The sequence below is a fragment of the Acanthaster planci genome, linkage group LG12, assembly GCF_054643075.1.
Source record: "Acanthaster planci isolate LZ-2023a linkage group LG12, COTS_SCS, whole genome shotgun sequence".
Taxonomy (NCBI): domain Eukaryota; kingdom Metazoa; phylum Echinodermata; class Asteroidea; order Valvatida; family Acanthasteridae; genus Acanthaster; species Acanthaster planci.
This window is the reverse complement of record NC_141788.1, coordinates 3,205,250-3,230,236: the sequence shown is the minus strand read 5'-3', so window position 1 is coordinate 3,230,236 and position 24,987 is coordinate 3,205,250. Positions and strand designations below refer to the sequence as shown.

The window sequence follows — 24,987 nt, the reverse complement described above, 5'->3', positions numbered from 1 at the left end:
ACATGATGTCAGTTTGAAAACAGATTTTGTTTCAAAAACTTTGCTAAACAAATCACACATTTCTAGGAACTTACCTTCCAGTCTGCAAATGGATATGTGCTGAATCAGAACCTATGACGGAGGCAACAAAATGTATGGAAAATTAATTTAAACACTCGGGGTTTAATTTTAAAAACTGAGAAGAAATGTTGTAACGTTGAAAAATGACAAATTCGATGCTTACACCTACTTTCCCTGTAAGATGCTCTCAAAGTAGCTTCACTGATTTAGATTAAAAGATACCAGAACATGGCATTTTGGAAATTACCACGATGTCACTTTCTGTTCACGAGTCCCATACAAGACAGTAAATGCAACCAATTCACAGCAACAGAGAGTATTAAGTAGTCATCTGTCTAGACCGGCCAGGTGTCTTTTCTTGACCAGTGAAAACAAGTGTTGTTTGAAGCTTTGCATGGCAGATTAGTATAAGAGAAGAGCTGAGTATTTGAAGTAAAAAAATGCACATGGGATGCTGCATAAAAGCAGCTTGCAGCTGATAGAAACTCTTTTGATCATTTTGATTCCGAAAGCAACGACCGTCACAAAGCTAAAAATGTCAAGTTCCACTCACGTCAGTGGTAGAGACGGCCGTGTTGTTATGGTTACTAGGACGCGGCGTTTCCAAAACAATATCACCCGATTTACTACTTGTCATGGCAGTTAACACACTGAAAAGAAATTTTTTTAAATGAGAGCCATTTTCCAACCTTTTCAAAAGGTGCCTCTTCCAAGCCCGACATCTTGAACTCGGTAGCTATGGCTCGTAGGAAGATCTGCTCCTGTCTGGAGGCTTGCCTAGAACACGAATAATACAAAGAACATCAACCTTTCAAAAACAAGTTCTGTCAAAAGTTTTATGCTAACAGTTTCCCCTCCACAGGCATTGAAAGTGTGTAGAGGCTGCCTTTGTATTTTTTGTATTGGTGCATGTGTTTAGAATATTGCGATCCAAATGTCACATTTCTGAGGCATGCTGAAAGTTTCCGTGTGCATTTTCATAAAGCGGACAGGAAAAAATTAAACTTTGACCTGTCTAAAAAGCAACTGAATGGCTTATTTCAATAGTCCCCCCCCCCGTGGGTCAACATTTCCACGGGGGTGCACACATCCCCCGACCCTCCCCTGCGTACCTCATTGCAACAATCTTGGGCGAGCTGAACATTTCTGCTAGCGCCCTGTCGACGTGCTTCATCCCAACCAGCGGGCCTTTGCCCTTCCCCGTGGGCTGAGCTGTCTCGGCCAGCTCGGTGGCGCGACGACAGATGTCCAGGGCTCTCCTGGCATCACCCGACACCGCAGCCACCTGGAGAGGGAAAAGACAGGGCATGTCTATGATGAGATAGAACCTCCAAGTCCCTAAGGTTAAGCACCTTCCAGATTCCTCCGTAATCTTCCACTGTGCAGCAACCTAATGGCACTTTTTTTTGAGTACTTTCAACTTTACTGGAGCGCAAAGCTCAGACTACAGTAACAATGGGGAGGATGTACCTTTACGAATTCTTCAAATCCTTTTAAATCCTTCAGACCCCATTCTGTTGTGCATCTATGATCAGGTTCATCTCTCTCTTGCTCAGTCCCTTTGGATTTGTGGAGAGTCAAGTGAAAGCTAGTCGTGTATACCTCATAATTGTGAACAACTCACTTTAAACATTTGGACAGCACTCTGAGGACATTCAGACTCTCAGAATAACTGTGAGGTCCCCACAACTGTGAAACAATACAGCATGGGCTGGTAAGTGTTGTCGATAACCATGAGGGGACTTCACAACTCATTCCCCAGCACTTGCACGCATACCACAACCCCCACATCCTTGTTCTCCTCTCCCCTGGGGACACCCCCTGTCTGTCACCCCTCCATCCCCCCCCCACCTACCTTCCTAGCAGCTAGCTGGACGGCGTCTGGCTCAAACGCCTGCAGTCCTTCTAGACGGCTCTGTACAATACTCTGGAGTTGCTTGAAAGTGTAGGGCTGGAATGTCATGCGGGTTAAACCCTGGACAACGTACAAGAACACAGCAGGCACCCTTACGTATGTATACTTGTGGGATATTTCCTTTTGTTCTCGTGTACAAAACTCCCAAACAAAACACGGAAAAAATTTCAAATCACTGCCATTTCAACCAAATCAAGTTTCCTGGGTTGAAATTTTGACCGTGTGTCCCTTATATAAAACACTTCAATTTGCGACGGATGAATGGCACTTGAAAATTCCTCCTTTTTGAGTAAATTTGAAATATCTATTTCGTGAAATTCTTGCGGGGTACCACTTTAGTACCCCCACAAGGATCCAAAGTGGCCTTGTGGGGTACCTTCCATTGTTCTGGTACCCCACAAGGCACCATGTACAACGGACACAGCAGTCGCGTTTAGCCTGAACAATAAGTGGACACACAAGGCCTCCAAAACTCATTGTTAACCACTTCCTGCCGGGGGCTCCAGGATCGGAGACGTATGGTTTATATGGGTGGCCGGGGTCTCCGAACTCGGACAAAGGAAACAGGGCCCTGTAACAAGAGACCGTACTCCGAACAAAAGACCAGGCTGCTGGGCATTACCGGCATTTTTCACTCTCAAAACTGGTGATAATCCAGCCTTGTTTTGAAACCCTATACCACGGTTTGGGGAATTGAGAGCGAGCGGATTACCACCGGGGACAAAAGCGCTCCACCACCACAGTGATGAGCCATACAGCACCGCTGCACGCTAATCTGGCCCCTATTGAAAAGAGGTCAGCAGTGCACTGAGCCAGGTTCGTGAACAAAAGACAGTTATATAACACCACACAATCTGGGCTCTGTTTACAAGGCTGCAGATCCGGCTGAAATACTCGGGCGTCAATGAAGGTCACCTATCAACTTAGAGTAGTGCCTGAAGATTACTTCTTGTGGCTATAAACGACCGTTAAATGAAATGATGAATTTTTGAAGGATTTTGAAAACGGAAAAAATGATAGTCATGCCGGCCCAGCATCATCAACATTGAAAAATGCCCCGGCACGAAGTGGTTAACTTCCGAGTTCACCAGTTTCTCATATCTTGCAAATGGACTGCAGTGGAGTGAAAAAAGTCTCTAAAGCTAATCCTCATCAATCTTGGGTACTGACTTGGAAATGAACACCAGCTTTCTTACAACTGTTGTAACTGCAGGCAGATGAAGAGCCCAAAGCAGCCATCCATTATTACAGATAAATACTGTGATTCTGATTTAAGAAATGTATTTGTGAGGCTCCACTGCTGCACTGCCCTGCTGTGCAAAGCTTTGTGTAATGAAATAAACATTTTGCAATTTGGAAAGAAAGGTTTAGGTACTAAACTCTTCCCCAAACAGAAAATATTGAAACAGGCAACCTCTTCAGTCTGGTATTGTATACTTTAAATACTCTTCAAATCCCTAAACCTGAAGCTAATGATCACGATTCTAACGCCACTTGCAAATACAATGACAACAGGTGATTACTCTGAGTGGATGCATCTGTGTATACTCATGGTCGAGAGACAAAGTCTCATTGGCTTATTCATCATCACGTTGCTATTTTGCTGCTCAGCAGGTATGCAAGCAAAGATCTGTGCACACAGCAAATACACAGGCATAGTCCCTTCTCCCAGCCGAAGTGGGTGACGGTTTGGAATTTGACAACTGGTTCCCTCATCTCTGTCTAGGGATGCCTCGAGGAGGCAATATCAGCTATTTTCTTTCAAACAATGTTGTCTTTGTTTTGTGAGTGTGCAGAGGGCAAGACCTACCAGCCGGCTGGATATTCTGTTCATCATGATGCGCTCCGGCAGGTCCATGGTGTTGGCAATGGCCAGCACGATCAGACGGGCTTTGGGACGGCTGGGCCAATCAAAGATGCTGTAGAGAACGCCTTGCTTGCGGGTCCACAAAAGATCCAGCTGGTTGGTGGAAAATTTGGATGTCAGGGAGATAAAAATGAACAGGAACAAGGCATTTACAGACCCATTTAAAATCTACAGTTGGTGTCATTTAAATTTAAGCTCGGTGATGTCCACGGCCAGTACTAAAAAGCTTGGTTTTTATCACCGTCATAAGGTTTCATCTTCTGCTCTGGCATGAGAACTTCTTGATGTTAATGCAATCAGGGAATGCGAACAGATTTCTCTCTTTGGCTCTGTACCACTTTCATCCTCTTTGGCGTTCCCGTAATACAAACTTGACCTATATTTCCCCCCGAATCACCAATGTTGAGGATGAAGTTGGCACCTTCAAGCCAAAGACGGAGACAAGCTAAGGTTTGAGAAAAGGTTTTGACCTGTGAATGGCTGTGGTCAGAAGAGATCTATCGGGGGCATTGATTAGTCTTACCTCATCCACAAGGAGCACGATGGGCTGTTTACGCCCGGCGGCCGACGTGAAATACTTGTCCAGGAGCTGCGAGGAGTGTTCCGCAGTGGCTTTCTGACCAGTCAGGGCCTGCAAGGGTAAAGGAAAAATACATGAATGCTGGCATTAATGATTACTTGGACGAAAGAAAATGACAGAAAACTCAAGAATTTTTCAAGGGTTCTTGGTTGTCTCAACCCTATAAAACAATCGCTAATCTGCAACTATCCAAAACCTGAGTTCATATTATTTTTTTAATCCCTTGACATGCCGTTTGGAGCCCTGATGAATTCTCTGAAATCCTTCAGTTTGCAGGACTATAGGCTCAATGTTCCTTGATCCTGCAAATCCTTCACAACCTCTAGCTGGATTTTGAGGGATACCTGTTTATGTCTCAATTTTGTTGACCCACAGTAACTGTGACCAAGGGTAAATCTTACTTTTTAAGTTTTTGTGTTTGCTCCACATTTTAGCTTTCAGTCAGTACTTTGGAAAATAATTCTTGGCAGACACAGAAAAAAAATGCACAGCAAAGCAGCTTTAACAAGGAGCACCTAATTTTGCTGGTATCTTCAGTCAGTTCTGTGGTAAAAATGCCTGGAGGGTTAGTGTGTAATTAATACAAGTCAGCCAGGAATTCAACTTTCTTGTCTTTGCGTTCAGAGACCTTGAGAATCTGCACGAACGCCTGGTGTGGCTCCGTCAGCTTCATCCCGTTCATCTCCACCAGAGTGAATTCTGGGAAGTCCTTGTCCTCGTCCACTTCCTTCCGCAGGAACGACATCACTTCGGTGACGGTTGCTGTCTTACCGGTGCCCGGCACACCAGATATGTACATACAACTGCGAGTTAAATCCAAAATTCTTATTTGCTATAAATATGAAGACTAAAATTGACTAATCAGGACTTGAACCCTGACTCCTACAAAATTATGCCATGCTCTACCATCTGAGCTTTCTAGCCCTGTGCTGGTGGTCCTCCAATCAATCAATATCTTTGCCTAGAGGTGCTAAAATTGTTTCTCCCGACTCATATCATAGACTACTTTTCTGAAAGGGCCAATGAATTTCTCATGCCATTTACAAAAAAGTGTTGCCAAATTTCACTTTTTGAAATAATGTTTGTCTGTGGGGGAAATCAAATTTGGGAGTTGCAATTGAAGAAAAATGTAACACTTGCCCTTAGAGCTTGATAACTATGTATCACTTGCATAAAGTGTAGCAAAGAAACTCACCCTCCGGTTCCATCAAGTATCTTGCTCTTGACGAATGTGTAGATATCGGCAAATTCATGCTCCCTGCACGGCAGCGAGTCAGGAACGGCAGAGACGTGCAATCTAGATTGCAAAATAACAGGAAACAAAGCAAGTGAAAAATGAAGGAAACTTCACAAAACTCAACAGTGTTATTGAGATGAAACAGGCCGTTGAATGAATCTTACACAAATGGATTAAAAAAACACCTTGCCTCTGAATGGTATGAAAATAAGTTACCATGTGAACGAATCTGGCAGCGTTTCATCATCAAACATTCCCAATGGCCCCCTGTAATGGCAGAGAGCACTTGGTGGGGTTTTGTGCAGAGCAACTGTGTTAAGGAACAGTGGTTCCATACAACAGTTATCACAATGCTTACTGCCATTGCTGGGGGCTATTGAAAATGATAAGACACCATTACTGCGGTGGGTGGCACCAAATTCAGATGCGCATTGCTAAACTGGAGATACGAGAACACTTGACAAATCAAAACATCTTAATATTCATTGAAAAGGTTATTCACCATCCAGATAAATTATTTTGTAATGAGGGAAACTTTCAACATCGTCCCAAGGTTCCACACAAAAAAAAAAATCCACACTGTTCCTCAACCAACCAAGTGCTTGTACAGGAAAAGATTTCAACATACCGTACCTGGCTCTAGCATGCTCCAAAATCTTAGACGGCGTCTTGCAAGGCGTGCGACGCTCTGAGATGTGAGGAACAATATCCTTTCGTGGCGTCTTACCCTTGACCTTTGACTTAACCTGCCAAAAAGAAAAGCAGATCCAGACGGAATGCTAGTTGAGTTTTATTCCAACTAATAATATCCACGAGTAAAACACACGGATGAAGTAATCATGTCTTTGGCTGGTAAATCAAGCATGATGGTGAATTGACAAGTTTAATATAGAAGTTGGCTTGTGCTCTAGATTATCTGGGTACAGTAATATTACCTTCTATGCACTTCTTCCAAGGTCTGTTATTGAAATGCTCTTAGATATAAATCAGGCAAAACTGACAAACTGTCAGAGAGAGCATAGCATACGGTACCAGTAAGGCATTGTCAATCGTTTCCTGACTGAAGGGAAATTTCTCAGCGTTTCTCTGACCAAGAAGTGGGACTCGCCACATTTGCAACCTTAAGGCAACCTTAATTCCAACTCGGCAATTTTTTCCCCTTTAATTTGTAAAATTTCACGCTGAGCAGGTTCATGACATAGCACAAAGATGCGGAGGATCTTTAAAAAGATTTTTTTTTTTACCGAGACAGGTGTCTTGGGTGCGACGCTCTGCCGGCCCACCGGTTTCTTTGCCGGTGTCTTCCTTCGCTTGATGGTAATCTCCTCATCACTGGATACCTCTTCAAAGTCACTCTCTTCCTCCAACTCATCCTGATCATCATCATCGCTTTCTGGTTTCTTCCCGGCCTTCTGCATAACCTTGGTGACAGATTTCGGTCTCCCTCTCTGCCTCCTTGGTTTCGTAGAGTCCTCCTCTTTCATCTCTTCACTGTCGGGGATCTTCTTTGCTGGAGGAAGCTTTCTCTTTGGTGTCTTCCGTCCCTGCTTGTGTTTCTCATTCTTTGACTGCTTTCTGGTTGTTTTGACATCTTCAAAGTCATCTTCATCGTCATCCTCTGCCTCATCTTCTGGGATGATCTTCTTTGCCGATTTTCTCCGAGGGATCTTCCTGCCCCTCAGGAGGCCATCGTTTGGAATCCGTCCTCTGTCAATCTTTTGGTGGCCTCTACTCTTGGAGTCCGACTTGCAGAGCCGGTCTGTCAGGCTGACGTCAGGATGTGTTCCATTTGGAGGCTTCCTTTTTCGATCAGATGCTGGTTTCAGTGTAGTGAAGGATTGGCAGTCCGGGAAGTGTGTGTTAATGCTGATCCTCTTGATGCGGATGTCTGGCAGAGGGAGGGAATCTGCTGAGTCCTTGAAGCGGATCTTTTTGGCAGTTGAAGGAGAATCGCTGGTACTCCGATTGTTCCCCGGGCACTTACGACGTGGTGTGGCTTTCGGCAGCTCAATGAATTTAACAACATCACTGTCTTCATCGGAGCTGAAGAGTTCATCGATTAGTTCAACATCAGAAATATTGAGGCGTTGCCCCGGCGACACTATGTCTGTGTAGAATGTATGAAAGATGATTGAAATAGTCTCATTAATGCCACCAGTCATGAATGAAGACAACTGGACAAGTTCCGTACACCTTCTGAGCAGAGGATCCTGCTCGGCCAATTTCAATATATGCTAAGTAGAAAACAGGCAAGGACCAGTCATAACATAATACATCATGTGACATTTTTAGCCAGCAACTTGCTTTCTGCTAAGCAGGTATTTTTTATGCTTAGCAGCCGTGTGTATATTTGGGCCTTAGAAGAGTATTGTCCTTGCACAAGAAGCTTGCAGCTTGCTTCTCTCTGACTTTAAGAATAAATAACTAAAAATGTTATTAACTTTCATCTGCAAAGGGCAGAAAAGTTCATTTTCAGTGACGGTCCAGAAATCAAGCACAAATACAGGCTTCAAATGACACATCCGCTAAGGACAGATATCAACTGGTATTTTGGTTTATTACTCACATGAGCTCACAAGTCTTGAAAATAATTTCCAACTTTGAAAAATATTGCATATAATCTCACCACTTTTAGGTGTTTTCGATTTGGATGTTTCCTTGGATTTGTCAGGCTTCTCAGGGCCATTGACCTTGGACGTGTTTTGCCCTTTGACATCTCGCTTCTTGTTAGCTGTCTTACTCGGTGTCTTGCCGGGTGTCGTGCCCAGGTCCTTCCTGACCCCGTTGACCTTTTTTGGTTCCAGGACTGGCTTGAACTGGTTCCCATCAAACAGCCAGCGGACGTACATCACCGGTAGGTCGTCGTTGGTTGTCTTCGGCAGGGCAGTATTGGCGGGAGCTTTCCTTATCTGCATTCAGTCAAAAGCAGGTTTTGGTGAACCTATTCAATCTCAGAACAATGGAAGCCATGCCACTACACTATCAACTGACCTGTCGAATACTATACGATGCAAGCTCTAAAATGTAAAGTTTCTTTGCTTCGGTGAGGTACGGACAGATAGAAGTTGTTGACCATTCGCAGCTGTGGTACCATGGCTTACTCTTTCTAAAATTGACACAACTTGGGGAACATGTTTCAATCAGTGTAATCTGGTCAGCAGTCCCCACTTTTTAAAATCAGAACCTTTTACAATGATCTTCGTTGCTCCTATTTATTTTCATAGTTCTGATGAACTACAAGTTTTTTTTTCTGCTGTTGTCCTGCTGACAGTTTCCGACACCCATTTCCGGAAGACCGGGCGTACACCATTCCTGTGTAAAGTGTCATGTTTTTGAATGCATGGTTGGGGAAAATGGCAACTTGTTCTACGACTACATGTACAAAACGGCGCTGGAAAATGGACTGTAATGTGAATTTCGGCAACAACTTTGTACATGTAGATTGACTAATGGTGATTTTATTAATTTTTAGCATCTGGTTCTGTGCACTCTTTGCTTTTGTCATCGTCCACCGTTCATCATGCCCTGAACCTCCTGCAAATATCTTTCTGCATGTTTGATGTGATTTGTGCTGTGTGGAATTTAAATAAACAAGTCAAGCTCTCTTCACGTACAAATTAACAAAATGTTCTCGGAGCAAGAGGCTACCGATTGGAAGAACAGACTTTTACGAGGTCAGGAAAAAAAACCTGGATTTTTACATGAGCATTAACCCATGTTCATTTACCTTGCATTTGCCAAGGATTGTGTCAGCATCAATCTCGCACTCCGTGATCCAGTCCGATTTGGCTAAGTAGGCAAAGACTTCGTTGGTGCTGGAGAGAACAGCGCCCTCGGGCAGTTGCCTGCCACGTACACGTTCCTGCATCTCCTTGGGTCGCATGTACCACTGCACGATGGCACGGCGGTGTTCGTTAGAGTCCGTATCGCCTGAATCCATAACATGAAACACAACTTCAAAAGCAACATGGAAAAAAAGTAAAATAATGGAGGGACTGGGAATTTTCATAATTTAAAAATTTTTATAATTTTACCAAATCATTAAATCTTGGAAAGTGACCAAATTTGAGAGAGGGTCGGACAGACTGTCATGGTGCAGGAACTGTGGATGCATTTACAACAGCCAACAAAAGGGTATACTGAGACAGTGTGATAAGTTACGCTTAGCAACAGATGATTAGTAAAACTACCAATTTTCAGTAGAATCTACACAACCCTATGGTTGAGTAGAAAGACCGTAACACCAGATCTTTTCAATTTTATTATTGGTTTCTACCTCATGGTCAGTGGCTACATAATCAGTTTCTGTCTCTTATTTCACAGAGGCATTCACTTGCATGCATCGGATCCTGATGTCATTTGACATAAATGTCATAAGGTTGTAAGTTTCAACAGCTACCCAATTGCAGCAGTGGTCCAGTGGATAGAGGTGATGTCTGTGAGCCACAAAGTCATGGGTTCACTCCCTTGCACGGGCGTTCTTTTCACTTTTCCCAGATTGTCGTTTATTTTTTTCACTACCTTTAATCAAGTAGTGCTTCTCCATGAAAATGAATTTTACTTGGCAATTCGTGACTCGGATGATTTGGGGCTTTTCATGGGCGAGTACGGTCCAATGATCAGCGCTAGTTCCCAGCTTCCAGTTGCGGCGCATTCTCTCTTTTTGTGGGACTGGCTTTGTCTCCAAATAAAGGGACTTCTCCAAGTTTAAAGACAGTCTCCAAGTTGTGATGTGCACTCCTACTGACTACAGACACCAGCAAGCATTCTTGCCACTACTGTTGCCTTGCAAAATAAAGGACCAGGACTGGCTATGCTAATGCAGCCTCTGCCATTTTAACACACGACTCGACTATTTACAGGAAAAGCGATTAAATGTTTCCATATTAAAAATCAACTCGGGGTTACCGTGAAAAGATTCGGAATTTTCTTAGCTAAATTTAACTTTCAGGAAATTGTTATCACTTTCTGATTGCTGTTATAACATTTTAAGGGAAACTTAGTGTTGTCTGTATTTCAAACTCTTTCCGTTACCATTATCAAAGAAGTCAATGATCTTGGCCACGTAGCTGAGTCCATCTTCCTCGCTGTCAATGAACACGTTATCATTAAGCTTGATCACTTCACCAGCAATGTTCAAGCCCCTGAAATGAAAAGCTGGGAAATTTCAGATTTCACTTCCCCTATTCAACATGTTCAAAAACAATCTTTTCATTTTTTAAATGTGTACATGCTCAGTATTTTTATGCGTATTTACTTATTTTTAATATCTTATTAATTTTTCAAAACTTGATGTGGGGAGATACCTCCAGAACTGTGGGGTCTGGCGTAGTTCTGGGGGTAGTGTAGCCCCACTAGTGTGGCACGGACTCTCACTCCCGATCTAAGAATGGATCTGGAGTGAGATTCCGTGCCACACTAGTGGGGCTAGGGGTAGTATGGAGACAGGTCTGTGACCACAGTGATTTTTTGTTACTTTTGTCTCTCCTATGCCAATCTTGTTTGTGATGTATTATTGTCATGAATAAATAAACAATAATAATAGTAACTTCACTCCTCACTTTCCCTGTCACTGTTTCCCTGGAATCATAAGCCAAAAGGCCTAATAAGAACGTAGTCATGACAGTCCTAGTCGCCTAGCTGTTAATCATTATCAGGCTTAGTTAAATTTCCCCGACGCGACCGACATGTAATGCGTTTATCCTCTCTCAAAATCAAACTAAGGCAACTTACTCATAATACGTCTTGCCGCGCCGAGACTTTTCTTTCAGCGGTGGTCCAATCCATCCATAAGATTTCCCACCATTAAACGCTAATTTTTTCCGAGTATTCATTGCAGGAAACCACAAAAACTGTCGGTTTACACAACCGTGACAGCAACAACCTCGCGGGAAAGTGGCCTTTAAATTTACCACGTGAGTAGTGAGGGCGCCATAATGGGATCAATGGTGTAAACTTCTTTCAGTCGAACAGTAGTTCTGAAAGTATAACTTGTAATATTGGTTCCCAAAATATGACTAGATTCACCTATTTGAATTTAAAACCTTTTCATCATATTTTCCTCAATATATGGGTACATCTGTCATTGTATAACAAAAAGAAATGTCGGTCTACCGTCAATCAACTTGACTGACCAAGAATCTCGGCTAAACAGGGCTGAGTTGTTACTCTAATAAATATCTACGACCTTTGACACAAAACCAAGATGGCGAATCGCACGGTGAAAGACGCGCATAGCATAAAAGGCACCAATCCACAGTATTTAGTCGAGAAGATAATCAGATCTCGGATCTATGAATCGAAATATTGGAAAGAGGAATGTTTTGCGCTCTCAGGTAGGTATTTTCCTGATTTGTTTGTAGACCTTGTTCATGGGAAGTGCAACATCAAAACTCGGCTTTAATCTCGTTACACTGCTGGTTCACGTCACGTCACCAAACAACATTATGCCTAGGCCCTGTGCATCATTGGCAACATTGCAGTACACGTTCCATGTCATGAACATTGTTGAATGTCCTCTCATGCAGACATGCTTGATTGTCAACTAGGCCTATATGCCTATGGCCCATATATTATTGCCATGTGAAAAGCAGTAAGCAATACTCAGAAGGTGAGGTGGAAAGAATGTTACATCCTTTGGATACAGTAATTTGTAATGTAGTGTAAGAAAACCATTTAAGTACTACAAGTAGAACCAGCAAGCCAATAAAAATAGGCTTGCTATTGCTAGGGCACTGTTTGAAGTGGGAAATAATGTACTGAAACTTCTGAATAGTAAATTTCCTTGCTCTGTGCAGACAGGCCCATGTATGTATGGATGTGTTTAATAAACCTTGGTTAGGCCTACATGATGGATGGCAACTTTAGCAATTTTGGGCATGTTGGGCAACTATGTATTTTTAATGTTCGCACACATTTCTATTTAATTGCCTGTATCAATAATCAACTGTATAGCTGAGTTGCTGGTGGATAAAGCCATGGAACTACGCTACATTGGTGGGACGTACGGCGGCAACATCAAACCCAGTCCATTTCTCTGCCTCATCTTGAAGATGCTGCAGATTCAGCCTGAGAAGGACATCATCATTGAGTTCATCAAGAATGAGGACTTCAAGTGAGTGCTGAGCTGGAAACGGTCAGAAAATGTGGGGATTCACAGTGCCGTGTACGGGGTTCTGAAAGCATGCTGAACAAGAAAATTAACTAGAATATGAAACAACTGTTCCATCCATTACTTGAATAAGGAAGCAACTCGGGTATTTATGTATTTTTAAAATGACTATGGGGTAGAAGTAAATATTTGTATGAAAACTCCATACAACTTTGAACTGGTTACTTGTGCGTGTCAGAAATTGAGGAAGTTTGGCATGGAACAAATCCCTTTTTTTCTCAAGTAAAACAAAGCTCTTTCTGTGACTGAAGCTTTTCCTTCTTGAAATAGTACACAAGCATAGTTGCCAATCGTAACTGTTGTATTCTTGCGTCCTTTTGGGTTGCAGGTATGTCCGAGCTTTGGGTGCCATGTACATGCGACTGACTGGTGATTCCTTAGATATCTACAAGTACCTGGAACCTCTGTACAATGACTACAGAAAAATCAGACGGCAGAATCGAGAGGGAGGTAAAAACCTGGCTAACTGTTTGTGTTAACCCCAAATCCCCAGTGCTCTTCAAAATCCACCACAAAGCTTTACTCTTGGTGTGGCCCAGGTTTTGACTTGAATCCCTTCAGAGTTAAAGTGCAAATCATGTAATTTTGGTTTCCTGTGCAGTTGAGAGCTTCGGAGGATTGAGGGAGGTTGTTGCAAACAATCATAGGAACTGGTATCAAGGATCTGTCGTAATCTGATCATTAATAGGCTTGAGCTTACTGTTTCCCCGACTTGTTTTGAAGAGCCTCCAACTTGAACTTGGGTTTGGTTAGTTGTTTACATGCATGCAGGTAACCGACGTTTAATCTATTCCCCAAACAACAAGCATTTCTAGTAGGGCCTACAGTACATTCTTTCTTGGAATACAGAGTCAAACATTAGATTAGTAAGCATTCCAGTAAGATTGATTAATAGATTATTTTGTGTCTTTAATTCAAAACCGATTAATCAGTTTCTGTGATATGGCATTTGAATATCTTACGAATGCTTTTTTCTTTTTGCAGCACTAGGTTGAAATTTTTTCAGATACATGGAACGTTGGGAATTTTAGTACTTTATTTTTGAATGAGTTTTGGGGTCGGTTTGGTGTCTCTGAATGTTTATCTCGTCTGTGTTCTGCTAGAGTTTTACCTGTCCCACGTGGACGAGTTTGTGGATGAGCTGCTACATGAGGAGAGAGTGGTGGACATCATCCTACCACGGCTCCAGAAACGACAAGTCTTGGAGGAGACAGAGCAACTAGAGCCGAGGGTGAGAGCAAAGGAGGAGCAAATCATCTGTGATCAGTTTTGATCAAACTCTCCTTTTTTTTCCCAAGAAATGGTATTGACTCTTCAGAATAAAATAACCGATGTCGACAGGGAAGAGTGACTTTAAATGTATTTTGCCTGTAATAGGTCAGTGCTCTGGATGATGATGTGGACGAGGCAGAGTCCTCCAGCGAAGATGAGATGGAAGTACAGGTAACCTTCCGCTCTTCGCTTCGTTCTTCTCTTTATTATGTATACCTATGACTTTCCAGTCTGTTGCCTGCCGGCTTTGCCCAAAAAAGTACCACCAGGAGCCCTATGCAGGGGTTTTTAGAAGTTCTTGCAGTCGGTGAGTTGAGTGAACAAAAAACATTGACATATTTACAGAGTCTAGAGTAACTCACGAGCCTGAAATACTCACAGCGTATGCTCAACTTCCACAATGCACATTTCCTGATCATGCTGGACTGTGCCGAACACAAACCTGCTCTAACGCAGATGTTGGTGAATCGTAAAGTCAGTCAGGGCTTGGTTAATATGGGACATGTCCTCGGCTGAACCCATTGACTCATCGGGACACGAAAGAAACTCCAGTTTCCCCTTGTATTATTTCATCGGTTTGGCGACTCAAAAGTTGCCAGTTGGAGAAGAAAAGTTAAATTCCCCTTTGTTGCTGAAAAAACTGTCATGCAGAGTCGCTAATAAACCCCAAAGTCAGAACTATTTTATCAACATCGAATGTTGATGCAGTGGCCAATAGTTGGCTAGCTGCAAAAAGCATTGCCACATCTTTGTCTTTTTTGGGACCCGTATTCAGGAGTCTCGTCGGTCGCCAGACAGACACCGAAGTGGGAGACATCGCAGCAACTCGCCCCGACGTCGGCGAAGTCGCAGCCGATCCCCTATCAGAAGGTAAGGCTCTTGAGGCTTACAAAGACGACTCTGAGATATGAAGCAGCTACTTGTGCCTACCCAGATCCATTGAGCGTTAGCTTTTGTTGATTCATTTGTGTAGTCCTCTTCGATGTCATCTTTTTTTCCCCCGAAAAGCTACACTTTTTTGCGGTCTTGAAATATTGTTGATGTTCTTTCAGACCCCACCCATGGGAGCCAAAGTCCCGTTTATATGTTACTGCACACACCTAGTGATGACATCATGTGGAATAGATTAACTCTGAAAAAGAGAGGACAGGCTTTTTTTATTATAGTTGAAAATGACAGCAAACCCAAATGCGCAACACACATCGTAAAAAAAAGTGTGCCAACTTGCATACCTCCAACTGTAAAAGGAAGAAGTCATACTTTTGGGTTAAACTCTCATCTGAAATAATAAATTTAGCTTAGTTGAAAGGAAAACAGTCTTTGAAAAAACTTTGAAGAATAAGAGACCAAAACGAAGCGTCCTAGAGCACACTACTGCCTTTCAGACTTGATCCTCAAACCTAAGACACTTTGCTTTACTCTACAAGACGTAGCAGATCACCTCGTCGGAGGAGTGTGTCTCCTCGCAGAGAGCGCAGCAGACGCAGCCCTCGCAGACACCGCAGCCGGTCTCGCGAGCGACGTCACCGGTCAAGGTCACCCGGTCACAGACACCGCGACCGTGATGATGATCACCATCGTAGTAACCGCCACAGGTCACGCTCACCTGATGAGCACAGGTATCCAAAACATGCCAAGATTGAGACTCCTGGAAAGAATTACGCATTTTGATTTGCATTCATAAAGTGGCGAAAGGAAAAAGGTAGAATTTGTTTGTAGATCAAACCATGTGTGATATCAAAAATGAAAATAGTTTCGGACTTATTATTCTGGCCATTTCGTTGGGACATGTTCTCGGAGGATCGCATACCCTGAGATTGCCTCACATTGACAGGAATAATTGTGACCCCGTCACACAGCGAAAGTCTTATTTTGTTGTAATGTTCATTCCAAAGAGATTTATCATCCTGTAAATTGTGTAAGATTCTTTGAGAGACCTTTAACTCAAAAGTGGCTCCGGGGAGTTCCGACTCAGTTTGAGCTTTTGAGATGCTCTCGTCATGGAAGCCAGAAAAAGCTGTATCTACTATTTGGAGAAAAGAAACTGATATCGACGATCTTGGTTTGATGTTTTGTTTTCTGTCAGACACCAGAAGACTTCCCATAAGAGCAGCAGGCACAGCAGATCAGACAAGGACCGAGACGACAGCAAACGAGGCCACAAGGAGGCAGACGACATCCAAGCCATGAACGAGCTGAGGGCGAGTCTAGGGATGGGACCACTCAAGTAGAAGTTGTCTTTGGGGTTAAAGTTGTCACAACGACCTCTGAACGTGTAGCTGTCGCAAATTGTTTTGTTCGGGAAAGTTTGAACTAAAATGGGCAAGCGATCATTGTGTGTGAAAACTGAAATGACCTTTGACCTTTGATACTACCAGCTGGTACAGTGCCTCTACCATGACTTGGGGGTTGCGTAAGCGTGTAGTGATCACTTGCCCGAATTTAGTAATACAGAAAAAAATGGTGTTTTCCCGGCTTGTACTTGACAGGAGAGGACTGGGACAAGTCTAAAAATAGCAGCACGGTAGTTTTACACACCGTTCGCTTACCTTTGAATTTAATTTTAAAAATTCAAAAGTTGCTTTGAAACAAGGCCTGTTAAAGCAGTGCTTTCCTGTGAAAGGGAAAAAAAAAATCAATTTTGTAAGAAAGTCACTTCAAATGAATAATGCTCGCTACAGTTCCTATTGTGTATCACAATTTATTATTTTTAGGACTTACAATTGTGCTTTATTGCCTCATCATTTCTGTTGATTTTTAATTTGTAATTACTACTGTTCAAAAACACCAAACCAGTTTTTAGTGCATCCAACGTGCGCAGATGGTCAATTATAAAATGGAAATTGCCGACAAGCTTAACAGAGGGAAGAACTGTCTGCCTCCGAGCTAGTCGAGCCAGCCTCAGATTTTGGAAACAAAGATGGCTGTTCATGATGTGTACAATAAAGTGTGCGGCTATTGTGTAGCCGCTGACCAAGTGCGCTGCCGCACACACCTGCCAATTTGTTTTTAACAACAATGGTGACACTCATGTCGCAATTCCTTTCTATACGCGGCTCTGGTCTGCCCCATGCATAAAAAAGATATTGCATCTTTTTACATAGCAGCAGCGTTCCTTCGGTAGGGAGACACAGCTGCACGACCAGGTTCACATGCGTTTGGTGCCTGCCGCGCCAAGCATGCTTGGCCAATTTCTATCCAATTTTTACAGTCCTGGTATGGGCTGTCACCGCCCATTTGAAATGGACCCTGTTAATATCTTCTCTTCTCTGCCACTGAGGGGACACTTCAACACAGAGCAGATAGGGTTTTGTTAGTGGGTTGCAGTGGGAAACATTTTGCGTTTTAGTGGAAAGAGAATCTTCTGCGCCATATTTAACATCACTTTGTGGTCTAGGTTTTGCTATTGTGTCGTGTGTTGAGTCTTGTTTTGGAGAAATAAAATAAGGATGAAGTCAATAGTTGTGCATCTCTTTGTGTAACCTTCTGTGTTTAACCACTTTGTCGACAGCAAGCTAAAAGACGAAGCTAGCAAAAAGATAAAAGCAAAATGACCATCAGTGGCGTAGCCACGGGGGGGCATGTGCCCCCTCCCACAAATTCCCAATGCCGCCCCCCCCAGTGCCCCCCACTGAGAAAACGGACGAATGGACGTTGAACAAGGCTAACAAAAACTTGCCCTAAAAAACCACACCACTGAAAGCTGGTGCCCCCATAAGATGCTAGTGCCCAAATTATGCCCCCAGTACAATCCTAGATGCGCCACTGATGACAAGAAAAAATTCTGCTGATGCGATTTGATAGCTATTAGCACAGTGCCTCGTTATGCGAGCCGACAGAAATTTGACACCAGGTCACAAATTCTCGGGGGGAAAAAATGAACTGTGAAAACTCATTCCCAAAATCTCACTTCGGACGTGAACACCTAAAAAAACCTGCGATTTTATTGACCCACTCGAGAACGGGAGAGGTCGACAGCCTTCTCTGAAGTGGAATTTTCCTCTCCAAGCTCTGGCTAAGATTTCGCCTCGACGTCGGCAGCTGGGGATCACCGAGTCATTTTCTTGGATCTCCGCGAGAGACATTCATACAGTATATGTCCATCGCGCGTGTTCTACATTACACTCTGATATTACAATTTCGGGGGATGTTATTCTTCCTAAATGCGACCCAAAAAATGGCATAATACCTGAAATGAAGTCTCCTAAATGATGACGACCTTCCCATAAATAATTCATTCTCGGCCCTATTAAAAAGATATTAACCATTCCCTTTAAAAATCTAGAAAATTTACCTGTATGTGACTTGTCTGATATATTCTTGCGTTTGCTCACAGAGAAAGAAAATTTGGCTGCTACACTTAGGCGTTAGATGCGTTTATAAATTAAGAATAAAATGTGTGAATGCCTCAGGCCTATATTAAAAATGACTGACAGTAACTTCTTTCACTAATGATGGAGGAATATTATTTATCTATGCACTAATGTATTCTTTGAGATTTGATAGTGTGGTCATCGTCTTGTGGAACAAAGAAAACAGGCTAACATCTTGTAAAATTTAATATTTCAATGTGTCCAGTACACTAAACTTTGCGAATCGCATTTTGTCGAGGTAATACCATTTGTTTTGTATAAACGGGCGATAATAATCGTGCGATAATCTGAGCCTTCAATCGACAGCTCATATCTAGTCTCCTAGGACGGCAACTTGTCAATAAAGGAAAAAAAAAATATTCACATCAGCATTCTTTGAAAATGCAACGGGGGCCTTCTCCCAAGACGACCCCGCGGCGTTTCCTCGGACGCAGTTATAGGACCGTGATAGATTTTTCTTCATAAAGCGTTCGTTTAACCTCCCGACATCGCAGCGTTCGGTGCATGGCTCATGGCGATCCGCGGCCAGCCTCCGCTGTTTTTCTTGACGATTGTTCCTCGGGGTATTTGCATTTTCTTTTCCATCGCTCCTAAGAGTTTATCCTAAGAAACCAGTATCCAAGAATTAGCCAGCTAAAGCCTGAGTCGTTAAGCTGTTGTTATTATAATCAACGACAGTGAGTACAATTTAATCTTAGTCCTTGAGACAAATAGGCCCTATTCCAAGTATTGTTCTGTAATTTAGGTTATTAGAGATTGTTATAAATGTATATTATATTATTCAATCAAATTGTATTTCTTAGGATAATATTTCAGGATTCATCAACCATCATGAGAGAAAACAGTACTGAATTAATTGTTTATGACCTCTTTTCTGATCGACTCACATACATTTTGTATGCAGTGAGAAATAACACCGGGAAATTTTCATTATGACAAACAATAATCGGTCTAACAATAACCGTCTTAAACTCTGTAAGACGAACTGGCTTCGGATGTGATATGCTTGAAGGGTGGAAAATATGCTAATTAGACAATGACGTGTTTTTTCCGGTGAAAAGCGGTCACGTGGTCCTGCTATACCGTCAATTGTCACTACGTCAGATGACGAAAAAGCAAACATGTATTACCGTGAGGTGCTGTGACGAGTCATTATTTTGTGACACATGAAAGAAGCAACGTTTATACTTGGATGGAGAGCCGGGTCATTTTGGACCATCTCGTCTCCGCGGGGGGGGGACTCAGCTCTTTCATTGTTTTGCATATGAAGACACTCATCATCAATACAAATGTGTAGCTTAATATGACACATAATATGTGTGGCGATATTGGTGAAAATGTTGAGGAAGGGGGGGGGCGAGTCCGGGTCCGCCCCGTGTCAGGATGAAAAGAGCTACATGTTTATGTATGCACACTGCAGGACAAACGTAACATGCCGATTTTCGCGCCTATTTTGCAGGAACATGTTTCTTCAATCTAGCTAAATACAGATAAATGGCCATATCTATCATCTTTAAGTTACAATTTCCGACGTGATACATTCCGATCGCTCTTGCTGTTCTCACGAAAAAATCTGAGGTTTGTAATCGCTGCGTATAATTTGTTTACCAACGTTCGGAGAAGTTTCGCGCAGAGGTATGTTATACCCACCTGTTCGCTGCTCGACAAGACAACGCAGCTTTTCCCGGGAAGGAGCGCCTTTATCTTCTTTTGTCCTCTGCAAGATGTCAAATCCTGCAAGGGAAAATAAAGAACCGGAGGAAATTACGTCACAAGCTGAGGACGTGATTGGTCGGTTGACATGGGAAGACGATAAAGCTGTTTAAAAATAGCGGTAGAGAAAGACCGATGTGATGAGACTTTTTGAACAACGACTGGGCCCCAGAGGAAGTGGTGCAAACTCTGCCTCCTCCCAGTGCACCGAATGGAGTTCATGATTCCAATCGGAAGAAATGGACCACAAGTAATGAATACATGGAAGAACTATCCTGCCAGATAGTAAGTGTCGAGCATAGGAATGTGAAACGTCTCAACTCCGAATTCTTTTTCTAACAACGATCATAATACGTACATGTGTGTGTGTTAGGATTCGGCAGTCTTATTACAGGCCATTTTGTTGATCATGCGTAACATCTGTCGGAGGTCGTTGGGAAAGAATTCCACTTACGGATGTCACTTGACACCCTATGCACAACCCCATGAAACTGGTCTGATAAATTCCGTTTCCTTAGCGAACACCTCAATGTTGTCACTGCTAAATTTGACTTGCCAAGACATTGTAATGCTTTCAGATGGCTGATGGGTCACTGCAGGGAAAAATCGGTGGCGTTCGCATATGGAATTATTTCTGGTCGTTGTAGCGTTTATGATAAAACTGGAAATGTTTCTCAATTCAATGTTAATTTTTATAACAAAAAAGTGAGTACAAAGAGAATGAAATTTACGTCATTCTGAAAGTGGTTAATCTATATTTTGTCCGTGGCATTTTTAAATAATATATCACGTAAAATATTAATACTTAAAACATTTAATTGCATGGATAGAAAATTAAATTCTATTCAGATTAAAGAATAAACAATAACACAAGCCATCATAGTCATGTCACGAAAAAGAAATCCTGACTGTTCAGCCTACAGGCTGGCCGCAAACAACAATGCCGACTTTAGCGTCATTTCATTTCCAAGGTTATTATTGTACCAAATCATACAATTTCGATTTTACATTCCGAAACGATGGATGCACATCGTAATTACTTTTTGAAGTACCAACCATTAATGTTTCAGGATTTAGTAGAGATGCGTATTTTTGTAAGGTCAATTTAATCATCAGACGAAATGGAAAAGGGATTAAACCACACATTACAGCTCGGTATGCTCTTCAAAGAGATATGCATGCATAACGGTACTGGTTTGGGCGTATGTGAATTTTGTAGGATGCGTCATTAAAAATTGGGAAAAAGGTCCACACACGCACATAACTAATTTCTCCTAACGGTGGTAAATCGGCCATCGGAAAGCGATTACATGTCCAAAAAGTCAAATTTAACAAGAAAAATATTGTAGCATTTAGTTAGAAAATACTTCGAGAGATTGTCAGACTTGCGTACAGGGTGTTTTAATAATAACGTCCGTGTATGGAATTCTTTCCAAACGGGACTACATTGTCTTGATTATCAAAGCTGTTAAAAATTGTGAAAAAAATATTATCAAATTTACTTATAGTTCTTGACGCTCCGTAGGACACCCATTTGACATCATTTTACATTCTTTGCAGACATGGCGTTTTTATGTATGTACGTGTATCTCTTACTGATGCAATATTTATGTTTGACGACATCCGACAACGAGGCTGATTTCCCGGAAGCTAATGCGACAACAGACTCATACAATCACAGCCAGGCGATTGACCAAGACCAAAATGACGTCATCCAAGTTGCAGTTTTCGCCACCAGCATGGTCATAGCAGGGCTGGGCCTGCTTGGCAACGGTCTGGTGATCGGACTCTTCTTCCTCAACTGGAGCCTCACTCGCACCCTGACCAGCCTGTACATCTTCCACCAGTCTGTCATCGATTTCGTCAGCTCGGCCATGTTCGCCGCCCTCCAACTGGACCGGTGGAAGCCCCTCCTCGCTGTCGAGGGGTGGGTGGGCGTGGTCTCCTGCAAGGTGTGGTATTCCAAGGCCCTCTTCTGGTCCCTCCTTCACATCTCCACCATCAACCTGGTGCTGGTGACCCTGGAGCGCTACGTTTCGGTCCTGCACCCGATCTTCCGCCGCAACCACTTCACTAGACGCAAGGCCAAGTTGACCATGCTCCTGGCCTGGCTGGTCGGTCTCTCTTACCAGTCCTACTGGGTGGTGGTTTCGCAGAACGACCAGGGTCGTTGCTACCAGGAGTTCCCTAGCGATGTCATCCAGAACCTCTTCGGTGGGCTGACCTTCCTGGTGGAATACCTCATCCCTTTGTCCATCATGTCCTTCGCCTATGTGCGCATCATCTCTCGGCTCAAGAAACTCTCAAAGTATGGCGACCGATCCGCCAGATCGTCTTTGTCTCCTCGGAAACGAGGTATGAAATTAATGCTCTTACATAATAAGTCGGCAATTTAATTAAAATCATAAAAATCCACAAATTCAAAGAACAGGCTACTAAAACTATCATGCATTACATTTTAGTCCAAGTGTCATTCAGTGTCACTTTGATACCCAATATGCGTCAGGATGCCAGCATTTCATCCCAAGTTGGGTAATATGCAAAAGCCTAACCCTTTGATTTCATTTACCATAGAAAATACTGAAGACTTTCCAGGAGGTCATTGACTCTAAAAAGTTCTTCAAATAAGTATCTTGTTTATATTTCAATGGAACTATAACAGAACTGCTGGTAAATTAAAATACACTAGGCTTAATTTGTTTCCATTTTACACCTGTTGTGTTGATTCACTGAATTCTCGTAACTTTTAAAACTTGTTCATAATAGTAAAATAACACACAAGAAGACTTCACATCCCGTTAAAAAGCAATTCCTTGTTGCTACAATATGGGTTGCAAAATAACCATATCGCAGGTGTGAAAATCAACAAGAGACTTCTGGTTATGTTTCAAACGATAATATAGACAGAAAAATATTAGGAGATAATTTAACAATTCTAGTTTATTTTGTTGAGAAAAATATAAGACACAATATGGTTTCTTTCTTAACATATCCATCCTTAATTTTGTCGATTTGGTAATTTCTCTATAGCTCCTTCATCAAATAGCCCAGTTGGGTTACGCGATCGTCGCCGCTCCGGTCCCACCCAACTCATGCTGGTCAAGGCTCGCCGCAACGTTACCAAGACCCTGTGCCTCGTCTTCGCCACCTACGTCATCTGTTGGACCCCGGTGGAGATCGAGTACATCGTGTACAGCGCCGGGTTCCTCAAGAACCAAAGCATCCCGGAACTCCGCGCCACCAAGGTGTTGGTCATGTGTAACATGTGCGCTAACCCGTTCATCTACGCGGCCAAGTACCGGGAGTTTCAAGAGGCGGCGCGCCGCACGTGGAACCGACTCCAGTGCCGGGAGTTCTCCACGGCCCCCTATCCTCCGTCCCCCTCAGTTTAACAAGAAGATGGAAAACAATCAACCCCGGTATTTCAAATGCGTATGTGTATCTCCAGATTTGACGATTTAAACTCCAGAACGAACATACCACCTCAGAGAGTTCGAAATCTTCGAAGTCACCATGCAATCCGACGGAACGTTGTAGTTCTGCATTGTGTACACAATGTCTAACTTGAAATTGCACTGCACGTTGACAGTCGTATGTATTCTAAAACAGGAACGGTTTTTGTATGTCATCTTTCCTACAGACTTTGTATATTTTGTATCCTGTGTCTCAAAGTTGAGATCGGCCCAAAGCTTACCAGTACCCGTAGAGAATTCAGTGTAAATTAAGTAAATTTAAAATGCATGATATATTTTTGCATTTCGGTGTCATGCTGAAAAAGAAAATATTTGTTTGTTCCGTTAATGACGCTAAGATATCGAATTACTTCGAGCTTGAAGGGAAAACTTTTATGTTCAAACAATTCGCATAAAATGATATATTGATGGTATAATGCCGTTTTAAAGGCTACAAAGATGAAAATGCCTTAAATAGTACTTTTTATTTTCTTTGGGCACTTTAATTTTTCGTTTTAGGATTTGTGCTAAAAAAGACACCACAGACGGCTAAATTACAACGCAGAAAAATAAAGATATTTATGTATAAAATTATATATAACTTCATTCCGTGTTTCATAAATAAATGCACATGCACAGTTTGTAATGTCAACTTGTTATTTAACAAACACAAGAGTTTTAAAACACGAAGAAAATCATGGAAAATATTTTCTGATTTTCAAATATTTTGCGTTTGAAGTTCTCGTGTGAACAGGGTTGCTGTCGTGGATACAAAAGGACTCGAGTAATTAATGCTCCAAATTAGCGAATTAATTTTTTTAAAGAAATCTGATATTAGATCACAAGGCAAACGAAGAGAGAAAAAAACTTGTCATGATCGGTCTCCTTTACTTGGTTTGTTAACATTCAACATGAAGTTATTCAAGTCATGCGACAGTGGAGATCGGTACGTAGAAAAAGAAAAGGACAAATTGTGGAATTTTACTTTCGAATTGTGAGGCGTTAATTTCAGGAAGCCGGGGGGCCCCGATGAGCGGTATTGAAAATTTCTACGCCCATCTGTTTTTAGAACAAAATCTCGCAGTGTCTATTTGTCACCATTGCCTGACTGCTGTGTGGGTAACGTGTAACTTTCTGAGCACGGGAATATCACAAGGAGGGATTTGTTTCCAGTCTTTGACAAATATGACCGATTTTTATTGAATGGAAATCCTTACCGTGTTGTGTTGCGACCGACAGATGCCAAAGGCAATGCCCCTCCCACATCATGGCATCATTGCAGGTCCTTTGTGGAAAAATGGCTATCACTTGGCGCCACACTGCTCGCCATTTATGCCCACGTAATCT

The 24,987-nt window shown here is 42.5% G+C and overlaps 3 protein-coding genes across 4 annotated transcripts in view; 2 read left to right on the top strand and 1 right to left on the bottom strand.

Annotated features, from left to right (window-relative positions):
• Positions 1 to 24,987, bottom strand: part of orc1 (origin recognition complex subunit 1) — a 27,463-nt gene extending 2,476 nt beyond the window's left edge. The window contains exons 1-15 of one of the 2 annotated variants that reach the window (XM_087143705.1): positions 24,858 to 24,987; positions 20,126 to 20,209; positions 10,694 to 10,803; positions 9,387 to 9,589; positions 8,286 to 8,568; positions 6,904 to 7,766; positions 6,293 to 6,405; positions 5,618 to 5,719; positions 5,051 to 5,225; positions 4,366 to 4,473; positions 3,786 to 3,935; positions 1,916 to 2,035; positions 1,173 to 1,345; positions 750 to 837; positions 75 to 111 (exon numbers count right to left, since the gene is read on the bottom strand). In XM_087143705.1, coding sequence (XP_086999831.1) covers positions 75 to 111; positions 750 to 837; positions 1,173 to 1,345; positions 1,916 to 2,035; positions 3,786 to 3,935; positions 4,366 to 4,473; positions 5,051 to 5,225; positions 5,618 to 5,719; positions 6,293 to 6,405; positions 6,904 to 7,766; positions 8,286 to 8,568; positions 9,387 to 9,542 — 2,368 coding nt within the window. In that variant the 5' untranslated portion in view covers positions 9,543 to 9,589; positions 10,694 to 10,803; positions 20,126 to 20,209; positions 24,858 to 24,987. Of the gene's footprint in view, positions 1 to 74; positions 112 to 749; positions 838 to 1,172; positions 1,346 to 1,915; positions 2,036 to 3,785; positions 3,936 to 4,365; positions 4,474 to 5,050; positions 5,226 to 5,617; positions 5,720 to 6,292; positions 6,406 to 6,903; positions 7,767 to 8,285; positions 8,569 to 9,386; positions 9,590 to 10,693; positions 10,804 to 11,392; positions 11,774 to 20,125; positions 20,210 to 24,857 lie in introns of those variants that run through there. The other variant, XM_087143703.1, reaches the window with a different exon arrangement.
• Positions 11,836 to 17,563, top strand: LOC110977494 (pre-mRNA-splicing factor 38A-like). Its single transcript, XM_022231694.2, has 8 exons — positions 11,836 to 11,994; positions 12,614 to 12,773; positions 13,159 to 13,280; positions 13,934 to 14,061; positions 14,208 to 14,273; positions 14,878 to 14,972; positions 15,530 to 15,721; positions 16,189 to 17,563. The coding sequence occupies exons 1-8, from the start codon at positions 11,865 to 11,867 to the stop codon at positions 16,331 to 16,333; spliced, it is 1,038 nt and encodes a 345-aa protein (XP_022087386.1). The 5' UTR covers positions 11,836 to 11,864; the 3' UTR covers positions 16,334 to 17,563.
• On the top strand, positions 19,068 to 24,864 carry LOC110977475 (galanin receptor 2b-like). Its single transcript, XM_022231656.2, has 4 exons — positions 19,068 to 19,152; positions 19,935 to 20,473; positions 21,749 to 22,543; positions 23,219 to 24,864. Exons 3-4 carry the CDS (start codon positions 21,751 to 21,753, stop codon positions 23,578 to 23,580), a joined length of 1,155 nt encoding a protein of 384 aa, XP_022087348.2. The 5' UTR covers positions 19,068 to 19,152; positions 19,935 to 20,473; positions 21,749 to 21,750; the 3' UTR covers positions 23,581 to 24,864.